This window comes from Calliopsis andreniformis, chromosome 5, assembly GCF_051401765.1.
Source record: "Calliopsis andreniformis isolate RMS-2024a chromosome 5, iyCalAndr_principal, whole genome shotgun sequence".
NCBI classification, from domain to species: domain Eukaryota; kingdom Metazoa; phylum Arthropoda; class Insecta; order Hymenoptera; family Andrenidae; genus Calliopsis; species Calliopsis andreniformis.
This window is the reverse complement of record NC_135066.1, coordinates 6,216,081-6,229,202: the sequence shown is the minus strand read 5'-3', so window position 1 is coordinate 6,229,202 and position 13,122 is coordinate 6,216,081. Positions and strand designations below refer to the sequence as shown.

The 13,122-nt window shown below is 34.0% G+C and overlaps 2 protein-coding genes across 3 annotated transcripts; both read left to right on the top strand.

Moving 5' to 3' along the window:
• Positions 1-184: 184 nt before the first annotated feature.
• On the top strand, positions 185-3,257 carry Polr3e (RNA polymerase III subunit E). Of its 2 annotated transcripts, none has more exons than XM_076377955.1 (9): positions 185-313; positions 644-900; positions 1,000-1,193; positions 1,272-1,444; positions 1,515-1,716; positions 1,785-1,987; positions 2,071-2,234; positions 2,305-2,697; positions 2,909-3,257. In XM_076377955.1, the coding sequence occupies exons 1-8, from the start codon at positions 263-265 to the stop codon at positions 2,570-2,572; spliced, it is 1,512 nt and encodes a 503-aa protein (XP_076234070.1). In that variant the 5' UTR covers positions 185-262; the 3' UTR covers positions 2,573-2,697; positions 2,909-3,257. The 2 variants fall into 2 exon arrangements, with proteins under 2 accessions (XP_076234070.1, XP_076234068.1); XM_076377953.1 differs by having other exon boundaries at positions 2,305-2,820.
• Positions 3,258-4,628: 1,371 nt separating this feature from the next.
• Positions 4,629-13,093, top strand: LOC143179127 (uncharacterized). The gene is made up of 7 exons (XM_076378185.1): positions 4,629-4,743; positions 6,006-6,229; positions 10,001-10,229; positions 10,807-10,908; positions 11,276-11,464; positions 12,043-12,282; positions 12,440-13,093. Exons 3-7 carry the CDS (start codon positions 10,002-10,004, stop codon positions 12,653-12,655), a joined length of 975 nt encoding a protein of 324 aa, XP_076234300.1. The 5' UTR covers positions 4,629-4,743; positions 6,006-6,229; position 10,001; the 3' UTR covers positions 12,656-13,093.
• Positions 13,094-13,122: the final 29 nt, after the last annotated feature.

The window sequence follows — 13,122 nt, the reverse complement described above, 5'->3', positions numbered from 1 at the left end:
TTACTTTTTCATTTATTAACAATTTAAGCATTAGGAAGGTTCACTGAAACCTAATAAGTAATCATACAACAATTTTGTCTAAAAATATTGCGTAATTATTGTGAAAATATGCTTTCTCTGTAGAAGGGTCCTAGATAATCTCTTAATATTTTATCTTAGTTATCTCATTTAAAAACGTGGTGAAGTCCAGGTGAAGTCAGTGTTTGACCTCAGATATAACTCCGTAGTTTTGAAGAACAAGTAGAAATTTAATATTATTTAAATGTCTAACTCTGATATAATGGACAGTGAAAATGATCCAGTGGTTAAAGAGGTTTGTAAATTGATCTTTGACTTTTCATATTAAGATATGAAACGTGGTTGTTTTAGGTTATCTATTTTTCAATCATATTACATTTATGATATCACATGTGACACGTAAAATATTCTTCTAAAAAATAGCAATCTCTATTTATTTTCGTATTAGTAATATTGTTGGGAAAAGTATACAATTTTTCTGTTAAGTAATCCTAAAAAACAATTAATAAATAATTATTTTATACACATGTTTTTAATTAATAATACTATAAACCAAAAGTAGAAGATACATAAGCAAGTTGCATATACCTCTGAAACTAATTAAAAAATCTTGGATTTATTTCAGATTCCAGTATTTCTTTCAAAGACACTTGCTGATAAATTATTCATTTTTCAATATCCAGTCCGACCTGCTCGAGAAGGCTATGATAATGCAACCTTCTTGAAATCATCAATAAAGCCAGAAAACCAAGAGGTTCTCATAGAAGTTGCAATAGATACACACAATGTTAATTATGATCACAGTAAAGGTGAACAAATTGCAATTAATGCGGATGGAGATCCAAAAACTGACCAAGATGATGAGGAAAAAGCATTTGATAGGTATTTAGTTGACTACTAGTAACTAGTTAACAATTAATGACTAATAGTTGTAAATATTATGTATAAGTTGCATTATGTACTATAGGTTTTTTGTTTTAGTAACCTTATGGATAAAACAGTATTACAGTCTTCTCGAGCATTACCCAATTGTTCCAATTATGCAGTTGGTATTTTTCAAGATGGAGAATTACATGTAACACCTCTTAGAGGGGTTATTCAAATGCGTCCACAATTTAATTATCTTGATAAAAGCGATAAACGTGTAAGAGAGGAAGCGAAAAACATGGGTGAAGGTAATCAGAATATTTTGACTACGCCATGACAATTCTGTTCCTGCCAATTTATAACTTCAGCTGTATTTTAATCTATAGAATATGATGAAGAAGAAGAAGGTCCAAAACAAGTTAATGTAACTTTTGCTAGACAAAAGCCAGAGTTTATGAAGAAGATGCAGGAACAATCTTTTCAGCATCATGCTCAAAAAAGCTTAGAAGAAAGGTGGATTCATACAAACTATATGGCAGCAAATAGTACTACAGCAGAGGTAAACATTATGTTATTGTTAATACTTATAATTCTAGTAATATTTTTTATCAACGTAGATATATTTTCAGCTCACACGTTTAGAGATGTTTTGCTCTGCTACTGATGAAACTGTAAATACATTGAACTTATCAAATCAACAATATTTAGATTTACTAGCACCACGAGTGAAAGAAGATGAATATACAAAAACGGAAGTATCGAATTGCACATCTCTTAATTATATTCGAACTCTACCTCTCCTTGATCAAATTAGAATTCTTTTGAAGGATGGTTAGTAATTTTATTATATTAGTATTAATTTTGAAATATTTTAGACTAATTATAAATATTTTTTTCAGCCAAAGTTATATCTTTCGGACAGTTACGATCAATTTTATCATCCGATCAAGAAACAGCTGCAATTTTAAAGTACTTGCAACAAGTAGGAGTTTTAGTCCAAGGAAATTGGGTTGTAAATAGCGAACTTTTATATCCAAAGGATAGTATATCGTCACAAAATGGCATTCCTGCGGAACTTATGTGTAGAGCTAGAGATTATATTGTGAGTATTATATTTTTTAAATGATTTGTACTATAAAACAAAAGAAACAAGATGATTACTTTAGTGAACATATGTCATTTCAGTTATTATCATTTACGGAGCACGAGTTCCTAGATAGAAAAACAATTTCATCTGTTATTAAATTACCTTCTGATGAAATTAAAGAAATATTCACAAATATGGCAATGCATGAACCTAAAAAAGGTTGGCGTTTAATCCTTCCTCCTACAAATGAATTTATTGAAAGGTACTGTAATAATACTTCATTATCAAACCAAATAATTAAGAATATGTAATCTAATATAGTTTCTTGATAGATACCCCGAAATAGCACAGAGACAAGAGATGTTTTGGGAAGCAAAACGAAAACACCTTCGCGAGGCTATGGAAGTACAAAATCAAATTCCACAACGCCAAAGGCGGAAATCAAATAGGGAATCTGTTGGATCTGAAAACGAGGAAAGAAATGTTGGTCGTGGAAGAAAAACATTAAGAGATTCTTCACTATCTGATAACGATAGTGGTACTGAAGTAGTAAAGCACAAAAAAACAATCCGATCTCGGAAGGTTTCCGAAACTACGTGACCGAAATTGATGTGTGATTAAAATGCCGCTACATAGCATATTTAATATCGCAGAGTTACCACATGTCTAAATCATTGATGCTCTACCAACATCTTTCTATACACATACATTTGTATATTACCTAGGTAAAATATTTTCTATTCTTCACGTGATGCGTCAAGCAAACGACAACATAGATTTCAAACACTGCCTATTTAGACGGAATATCCTCAATCTAAGTCTGAGTATTTATAAAAGTATCTAAGTTGGTACGTTTGCTTTTTAATTACGTTGTTTCGTAATAAAGTGTATGATTATTATGGAAATTCTAAATAATATTTATTAACCTGCATACAGGGAAAAGAAATTTTTGTCCAATTACACGGCGGTGATAAATATGATGCTACCAACAGTGAATGGATAGTATGTAATACAACGGAAATGTAAAAATAATTTATTGTTTCCGATAACAGTCATATACTGCACATCGTGGATCGATGATGTATTGACAGTGATGACTGAAAAATGACTGATGTTTATTTTACTCAAAATATTTTTATGAATAACCGGGAAAGTGATGTTAAATCGTGATCAACTTTACATAGAAATAAATACGTGAACTATTGTGACCAATAAGACATACACTGTAATTATTATTACAATGTTAGAAATGCAGCACATATTTATAATATAAAAATATTATGTACATACCTTTATCAATTTCCCCTACCTTTTATAAGATTATATTGTATAACTGATTTGCATTCTAAGGTGTTAGAAAGCTTAATTTCAACTAGTTCACATTCTTACGTTATCTGAGAAAGTAATTGTCCTTGAGGTCCTTGTAGTTACACTTCTCGCAGTTATTGCATCCGATCTCTCAGCACTGTTCTAATGCACGCAAGAACACGTGTATATCGCATGAAGAGAATGTAGCTATCCGTAAACCAGCTTTTAATTAAAAAAGACGAATTAGCCTTCTTGCAACAATTTGATCTTTGACCTGAAAAGCATCGAAATTTCTAAAATTAACTAGAAACCAATGTTGTTGCCGTTCATAAAAAGAATATAAACTGTGCAAAGATGAAGGCCATTTAGTTAAAATGGTAACAATTAGATGTTACGTAACGTAAATACCCTTAAAGAAATCTTATATCATGAGGTCGGATGAGGTAATCGATTTTAATATTCAAATAAGAGTTCATCATTTGCTTAATTACAAGGTTTCCAGCACATTTTTTCCTCTCTTTAATGGCCATTTGCATATTACAGGGGCATAACGGAGGGCGAACATACATACTTTCTCTTATAGGTGAAAGTACGAACAATTTCTCACGCGTTTATGCGTCTAGATCACCCGAATATCAGTCGTTCTATCCCAATCACTTCTTCCAACTGATAACATTGTTATTGAATTACAATTCATCAAGAAAACTACATTTGCGGTACAGAACCAGGAGAAAGAGGTAATTCTAAGAAAGCGAGGGATGTTCGATCTTGTCGATAAGATTAATTGAAAGGAACTGAAAAAATTTGCTTCTCAGTTTCCGTCAAGTGAAAACAATGACCTTCGATAGCCGTCTCGGTAAGAAAGAAAGTTCACGCGATCTGTTTCCATACGATTTCAATAAATTACACGCTAAGCAGTAGTGCGTTGAATTCGACGAGCCAGTTGAAGCGACGATTCACGCTTCTCTTGATGAGACAAGAAGTCCACTAAGAGATCGAAAGTTTCCCAGTGACCGTAGAATTTCGATTTCATTCTTCTTCTTGATTCATCAGTGGAACATCAACTTATGGAAATTTCAAACATTCAATTGAGACCGTATCCACCTTTGAAAGTTTATAATCTATTAATCATTCAATCGTTAAGCGGTTAATATTTAATACCGATCGTTTAAAAGATCAGTATCCATCGTTCGGTTCACTTTAATTAGATATTTTACAGATGCATCCTACGTGAAAGGCAATTAAATTAAGTGTAGATAAAAGAACCCACTTTCACTATTTCGGTGGCACAATGTACTGAATGCAGGTGAAAAGCAATTAAACTCTGGATTTATGTGAGATATGAGGAGATATATAAATGCACTTGAAAAGAAGGTCAAGTTGATACGTGAAGAAGTAACGCTGACTTCCCTTTCTAAAGCACAGAAGTGGAGGATCGTGAATTCTGAATTGATCGGAAAAGGGTATTTGTAATAACATACTTATAACAAAAAGAAACTAAAAACTCATGAATAATGAATTAATAGTAGAAAACAATTTAAGTAGAGCGAGAAAGTAAAATGGATCACGTAGCGAATCGGAATCGAGAATTAACGAGGAATATAAGGAATAAAAATTCTTCACGCGGTTTTCGATGTACCGATCGAAAAAGCATCCGGCTTCTTGGGTCAAAAACCGAAATAAAAATTTATCGATGCACCTCAGAATGAAGTCACACGCGGTGCATGTTAATAGAGTCTCAGCAGCGATTTTAACGCCGAAATGCGACCTACTAACGAAAGGGAATTTTCGTGTAGCATTCGGTAGAAAGTCACTCCACCCGATTTCATTTGACTCCCATCAACATGAAAATATACTTTGCGGAAATGATTTGGTGCGAGGTTTCGCGTATATGAAAATAAAAACTATTGAAAGGTTGCAGCTATCGATGATGTAAGAATCGCGTTCGAGCGTGCAATGAATTCAATTCCCCTTTTTTTTCTTTCGTAGCTTCGTTAAAATATTATTAACATGTTGTATGTTGCTTGTTGATCTACTGAATATCGCTTTTTTATTGTAATTAATAATACAGTTGCAATAATTTACGATACTAACATACTTTCTTTGGTTCAAAAGGCAATCTTTAAATTTCAAGTTGAATTTTGATTACTTTTAGAGTCAATAAAAGAAATATATTATTGTAGATTGATGATTCAAATTTTCTGCAATGAAATTTGAATGCAAATTTCGATCCACTTTCCTATGATAAGTACAATTTAAAAAATATTTTTCCCTATCTTGTCATTTCAACAACTTTTATATAATATCACTGAACAGGGGGAAAGATTAATTTTCGTAACAAATCTTATGATGGAATTTGACACGCTGTGAATGAGAAGAAATAGAAAACCTCGCCGTAATAACTTTATCCTTTAAAATAAAATCTAATTGCCTTGCCATTAACACAATCCAATTTTTGATAGAAATTTCCTGTTTAATAGAACTTTTACCTAAGAAGTCCAAACTCCTATAAAGTACCTACTCATTACTTCAGACGATTGCACTTCATGCTCCATATAACATTGAATCGTAACAGTCTAATTACGAAAATTTATTGTGTCAAATGTGTTTTATACATCTTTCCATTAAATTATTTAAACCAGTGATACCGACAATGAATTTGCGCTTCGAATTCGTGTTTTGCTCGCAAAAGGTTACAATTACCTAATACTTGTTCACTGTTTAGGTCCACTGTCCACGATCCACAGTTTTCGGGGAACAGTTTATTTTACATTACGTGTCTATCGGTGTCTCCCACTATCTCATAGCGAATCCAGATATTAGCTGGTGGAGGCAACTTTCAGTGAGACACGCTATATAAGAGAATGAAGAGCCGGGCGGCCAAGATAAAGCTCGCGTGTTGTGAATCGGTTCATCGTGCTGTTACTCCTTTACCTTCGTAGTTGACAGGTAAGTGGGGTAAAAAGTACGTCTAAAGAAACAGATAAGAGAGAAGAAACAGAGGTCGAGGAAAAATTGTGAGATCAGTGTCAACAGTGCAAGTGCTTGCTTCAAAAGTTCTGTCATTCTTTTCTTTGTTTTTATCTGTGTATCGTTGGTGTTCATTGTTCTTCAACGTGCAATCGCTATGAATCAGTTGAAAATTGATGGAATGCTTCAACTGCATTCCAACGAGTACCAATACACACGATACGCAGATAAATCTAAGGGAACCCGATGAAAAATTTTCGAAATCAACATCGTCATGCATGGTGGAGCAAAGATTATGGCACGTGCTTAGAAGCGAGAAAGGAAACCGGTTGTGCGAGGGCGATCAGGAACTGCAGTTAGGAATTTATAACAAGTTCTAGTAGCATTAGTAGATTGATCTTACTAAGATTATTTGTAAATGAGCTATCTACCGTAATCTGCTTTCACAAAATCGATTTACAAACCAAATTGCAATCAAACTTTCAACACTTTTTTTTAATTCGTTGTCTTTTGACTGAAATTTTTCACGAAAATAATAGGATATGCTAGTTATCAGTAAAACAGAGAGAGAAGAATCATTTATTTTATTACATATATTATAATATACATAATAAACAGATGAAGTTATTAGGCGGTCTCGTACTTTTGTGATCAATTGTATATGTATCAAAAAAGAAAGTAAAAGTTCTGAACTTTTCAAGCTGAAAGAAATTTCCAAGATTTGATCATTTAAGTATTTTTCAATTTGTTCAAATAATCAGACCAACCATTGTTGCAAGGATATTGCAGGAAAAAAGCTAGCAATGAGATACTTGGTTCTCAAAAAAATGTTTAAATATTTGAAATATTCAAAATTCCAAGACACTTAATTAATTGCCAATCATATAAAACTAGAAGCTAATATGGTGAATACTGCGTGCCTAGTGAGTACAGAAAGGAAAAATGTCGTCAACTATAAAGCTTGCTCCAGATTTCCTTAAGAGCTAAGCCCGACAGGCCGACCAGTTACGTATGCCCTCCACTGATTATATTATACACGTTCCCCGCGTTTGTACTTACCAGACAACTATCTCTTTTTTCATTATGCAATTGCTTTCTTTGCTGTCTGCTTTGAGAAACGCCTCGAGTTCGGTCCCCAACCACAGGCATTTGCAACTTTATTAAAAAGTAGACATTGTTCTTCAAGGAACTACCGAACGACTACATCTATATTTATAGACATAGTCGCTCTAGTAGTTCAATATTGCATTTTTTTGTGTCGACTAGTTGTACTTTGAATCAAATTGAAAATAACATTAAAACTACCAAACCGGTACAATTACACCTCATGAATATTTTATTCTGTAAAAATATTATAATTTTTTCCGTTAATGTTAAATAAAACTAGAGAAATATATAACTAATCGTTGTTTCTATGAATTCTCTTTTTTGCAAAAGATCTGTAATATTAGCACTTCGATGAAAGCAGATATACGTTAGCCTTGGTAGTTTTATGCTATCTTTTTCTTTCTTTTTTGTCTTTCAATGTTTTTTATGTAATCAAAGTACTAAGAAATGTAAATTGTTAGATATATCGTTTTTTGTATTTCTCATGATCATATACGTATTCAAAATTAAAATCACTGCCTATGCGAAAGAATTTTTTATGAATTTAGCATATTTCTCAAGGTATTAAAACCTTGAACAATATTTCTCAATTCAAATCATATCTCAATTTGCAACTACCCGATACAAATGCGTTCTCATTTTTCTCAGCAGTACCATTTTTCTACATAAGCCCTCTCACTTTCACTAGCATCCACCGATCAAGTCTGCGACCACTTGCTGGCGATCGGCCGGTTCGTTGGTCTACGCCTAAGTAAAGGCAAGCTCCTCATTAAATAACAGTGACTGCATTTTTCTGTATCTCGTCGTCGCCAATTGGCCACTTTGTTCTTTAAATGGACCGGTTGATCTAGTAGCTGGAATTAAACGATGATCCGTAATCGTGGTTCAGAAAGGGGTTGCGCAAATGTTTCATTAAGTGGAGAACCAAAACCTTCTACCATCGAAACACGTTCTTGGTATCTTTGCTTCTGCTTGCTTTTCAGAGGAAACATGATTTGTAAACTTTACTAAGAACACTAATAAAGACAGGGCTACTTTCACACAATGCTACATAGTGACTCGTCGTTGAAAAATTGATAAAGAAAGAAAGGAAAACCTGTGAAACGTTGCGAATAGTGAGAGTATGAAAGAGAAAGCAAGCATCCAAAAAATATACCTACTTTCTTCGCAGTGTTGGAAACTTCAATTACGTTTTTGCACGATATATGAAACACTGTTTTAAGTTTGGTATTTATCAAATTTATCTGGGTATTTATCAACATAAATTTCCAGGAGATATATTGTTACAAATAAGGTCTTTCAAGTTTATGAAAAGCACTAAATCTCTCACGATACATCACCGTTACGAATGACATGTCCTCAACGAATCGTGAAACCACTGTCTGTGTTTTACGTACTTAGAAAGTAAGGTGCTTTCCACAACCATTATCGATAAAAGTGTAAATGTGCGTCTCTCTTTTGTGTTAAACAATAAACTCTCCCTGTACGTAAAACAAATACACATAAGATCATTTTGTTTTTATATCCCAGTCAGAATACAACATATTAACACTAGACCTATCAGATGGATCAAAATGACCCGTGTGCTTATTCGTTACGTATATTTTATTCTTTGAAAATGGTATATTTCTTCCGTTAATGCTAAAGGAAAGTAAGTAAATGTATAAATAAACATTATTTTTGTGATTTATGAACTTGTCCAGAAAACTGTAATTTCTGCACTTCGATAAAAATAGTTATAGTTACATTGACCTCGGAAGTTCTAGAATTAAAGAAATTATAATCTTTAAATAGATCTCGTTTTGTAATGGATTTTGTTGAGTGGACTTTGTTGAGTAGATGCTAAAAGTATAAAAAAGTTTACGTTTATGTTTAACTTTGAATAAATCTCTTCATTTCACCCTATTTCTTCGTAGTCATACTTCTCGCGAGCATTTCAGGTCATCTGCATTAAACATATTCCTCTTCGGCACACTTCCACATACGGCTGCAAATTCACTCACTGAAAACTACCGTGTATCACTTTTCTAATGCTGACTTATATCCTCTCTCTTTCCCTCTTTACATTCTTCAGCAGTAACTTTTCTTTCTGAAGTTTTTTGCATCGGTGAAACCGTGGTGACACATTTAGCTATTCAACTGTCATGTTTAATAGGCTTATAAAAACTCCTACAGACTACCTTGATGGAAATTATCCACCACATCGATAATTTTAACATAAAGTTACACAATATATGTGTTTTTTTTAGAAATAAAAGTCATGCATTACTAAGTCTCAATTGATGCGAATTAAATTGTCATGAATGAAGCCTCAAACAGAGAGGTAGAAAATAACTGAAAGAGAACGCCAGTAGGTATCAGATAATAGTCGTGGCAAATCGATTCCAAGACGACCGCGAAGTTTCACGCAAGATAAACTGCATTCACCGTATATTTAATGAAATGCTATTACTTTCCACTTCGATTCAGCCAGCGTACTTTACGGACAGATATCAATATCCAAGGTCACTTTCCTTCACACACGTTTGCCTTGAGTATACCTTAATTCGACTTGATATCGTGCACGAGAAAGTGCACCGTCCCATAATTTTCTACAGGGAATGGACGTGGAACTCTAGCAATGTCTCGTTTTTCTTTTTGCAGGATGTATTGGTTGTGTCTGGCAGCGTTGGTCGCGACTACGAATGCGCAGGGTTCCTACGATGGTGACGGAAGAGTGCCTTATCCTGGAAAATCCTCCAGTCTAGGGCCACTGTACGCGAACGGCCTTAGCGCTGGTCAAGGTTTCCGCGATAACAGTTACGAGGATAATATTGTTACGCCCACGCCTGCTGCGACGCCTGCTTTCCGCAACCCTAACAATCAGCCACCTGTAAGTAATAATAGTATACTAATCAGCTGAAGATATCTTGAATCAGTTGAAAGTGGTAATCAACCTGGAAAGAAACTCATTGCTATTGGAAATAGTTAAATGTAGAATAGAATAGAAATAGATCAAAGTAGAGGTAGTAACTTCTAAGATTTTCAAGAATGAAATGTCAAGATGTCATATGAGAACACTTGCTTCATACAACGAAGTATTGCGTTCACGTGTGTATTATATATTACGTAAGAGCTTATGTAAAAATAACTGGTCGTTACAAAATACCAATTTACCTGAGTTCGATACTGCGTATATCTATAGCGGCGGATAAATGAAAGTTTTAAAGGTAGGGTGCATACTTACTTGTCCATATTTCTGTACTTTCGGATTAAAATCGGTGATAAAAAAAGAACTTTTATACGCAGACTTCCTCTACTGTAAGTATTACATATTTCCTTCCCCTCGTTTATACGTCAACTGATTAAAACTGTATTTCAATATTCTCATTCTCAGCTAAAATTCAAAGTGAGTTTTCTCAAAAAACGACGAGTGATATTAAAAAATTTTTTTAAATATTTTTTTCCAGTTGTATCGTAAACCAGTGCTTGAGCAAGGAACCATCAAGGTAAACGGAGGATCTCGTGGCGGTCTTCGAGGTGGACAACCTCAACAAGGACAGAATCCTCAGGTACTTGTCGTACAAAACCACTTATTTCAATTTCAAATGCTTCACATGAAACTCCCCGCGAGATAACAGGTGCAGACGAAATCGTTATTCGTTGCGGTTCGCAACAAGTGAAAGCATCGTAAGAAACCCTTTGGATCCATTGTTCGCAGTTTCGTACAGTAAACGTCTTATGTAATAAACTGTTACATCGAAGAGAGAAATTATTTCACGAATGAAGTAAATCGTTTTACTTTTTTGTGCATAGAGTCATTATTTTTTTGTGATACATTGTGACGATTGAGAAATTGAAGTATTTATGTAAAGGTTTCGCATTTCGTAAAACTCGTTTTCGTCGAATGTAATTTGTTAATTTGATTGTATGGCACAGGTTGAAGAACCAGAAGAAAAAGAGGAACCCGATCGTCTGACCCTTCTTTTACCGCTGAGCAAATTTGATTGCGTAAATAAACAGACTGGATATTATGCCGACGAAGACCTTAACTGTGAAGTTTTTCATTACTGCCATGAAAACGCTAGACACTCGTGGATCTGTCCCGAAGGATTTACCTTCCACCAGGTAACTTTAACACTATTCACATTTTCTAATTGTAAACTGATTATAAATATGAGTTTTTAGAAGATAAATTGATCATCTTTAATTTTTGTCGAATTTTTAATTCTATCGAAAGATTAGTGATTAACTTTTCATAAACTGAAAGAATTACTGATATAATAGTATTTACTATCTGAAATAATGAAACTATGTATGACTCCTGAATAATCTTAAGCATCCATATGGTGTATCTTATGGTATGTCTTATAAATGTGGTATGTCCTACGATACGAGAAAGCGGTTGTGAAATTAAACTCTACTGCCTTAATTATTTTCTAGCCTTATCTATCATTTCGATAAGAAAATTTCACTTCTCATATATTTTGATTTCAATTCAACCACTTCCGACTCTATATACTGGATAAACGAACAGCTGAAGTCATGAATATCACGATTAGTTTCCTGATAGCAGTACGTGTTTCCGGGGTAATCAGCCTACGCCCCTTTTCTCGGTAGAAAAGACAGAAATAAAAGAAGCACGTCTTTCCCATCGAACTCCTTTCTCTTCAGACTATTGGTATCGTTATGCATTCACGTTACAGGTTCACTTGATTTGCATGCCACCCAGCGGTGACATCAACTGCAAGAGGAGCTCGCAATATCATTTCGTGAACGAGTACTTGTACAAACCATTGAACTTGGCTGAAGCTGAGAATAAACCCAACGTAACCTTGAGATACAGCGAGAGATATTTCCCTGCAGACATCCACACGGACGAACGCGAAGTCGGCGATTATCAGATCACGCCTACTGCTGCTCCCATTCGTCGTCCTGCACCAACGGTAACATTATATTAATAAATTAAAATAAGAATAATAATGATACTGAAAAGCTGCAAATTTTCTATTTACTATATCATTTTTTATAATGGACTAGAGTACTTTTCCAAATTGTTACATTCGAATTGTAAATGATACTAACGTTTACCTTTATGCGTAGGTGTATGCCAGTCCTCAGCCAAGCACATTGAATAGTATTCCAGCATCCAGTCGTCCCCAACCAACAGGCCTTCCACAGTTTCGTTTACCAGTAAACCAAGTATTTCGTAGTCCCGAAGAGGTGAATATTCCTCTTCAACACAGACGCCCGCAACCTCAACATCAGCCTGTGAGGAGATTCCCTCAAGTTCGACCTGATGAAGAAGAGTATGAATAAATTTGATCAATTATTGATCGATTATCATTCATCGTCATTACCCATCGTTACATTTCGATCGTTAATTATATATACTGGAATCTCATTATGCATTTCACAGTAAAATTATAAATGAGAAGAAAACTGTAGTTACGAAAACAAAGGTAACCTTTTATATTTATTCGAGTATATTATAGCTGTGTAGTAGTATAAATTAATTGTAGGATAAAATTATTGTATATTTCCGTTTCTATTTTATTGACGCTTCTAATCGGCACAGTATTTACATCGACTGTGACCTCAAAAAAGTCAAATTATTGACAATGTATTCATTCTCTAATATTTTTAAAAAAAGTGACCAGTAATAATTAATGCCCTAAGTCCATAATGCGTGTTAACGTGTAATGAGTAATCAATATTAGCATAACAGTGATAACCAATAAATTATTATTGTGTTCTTTTTAAGCGCCTTTATTATGTTAAACATA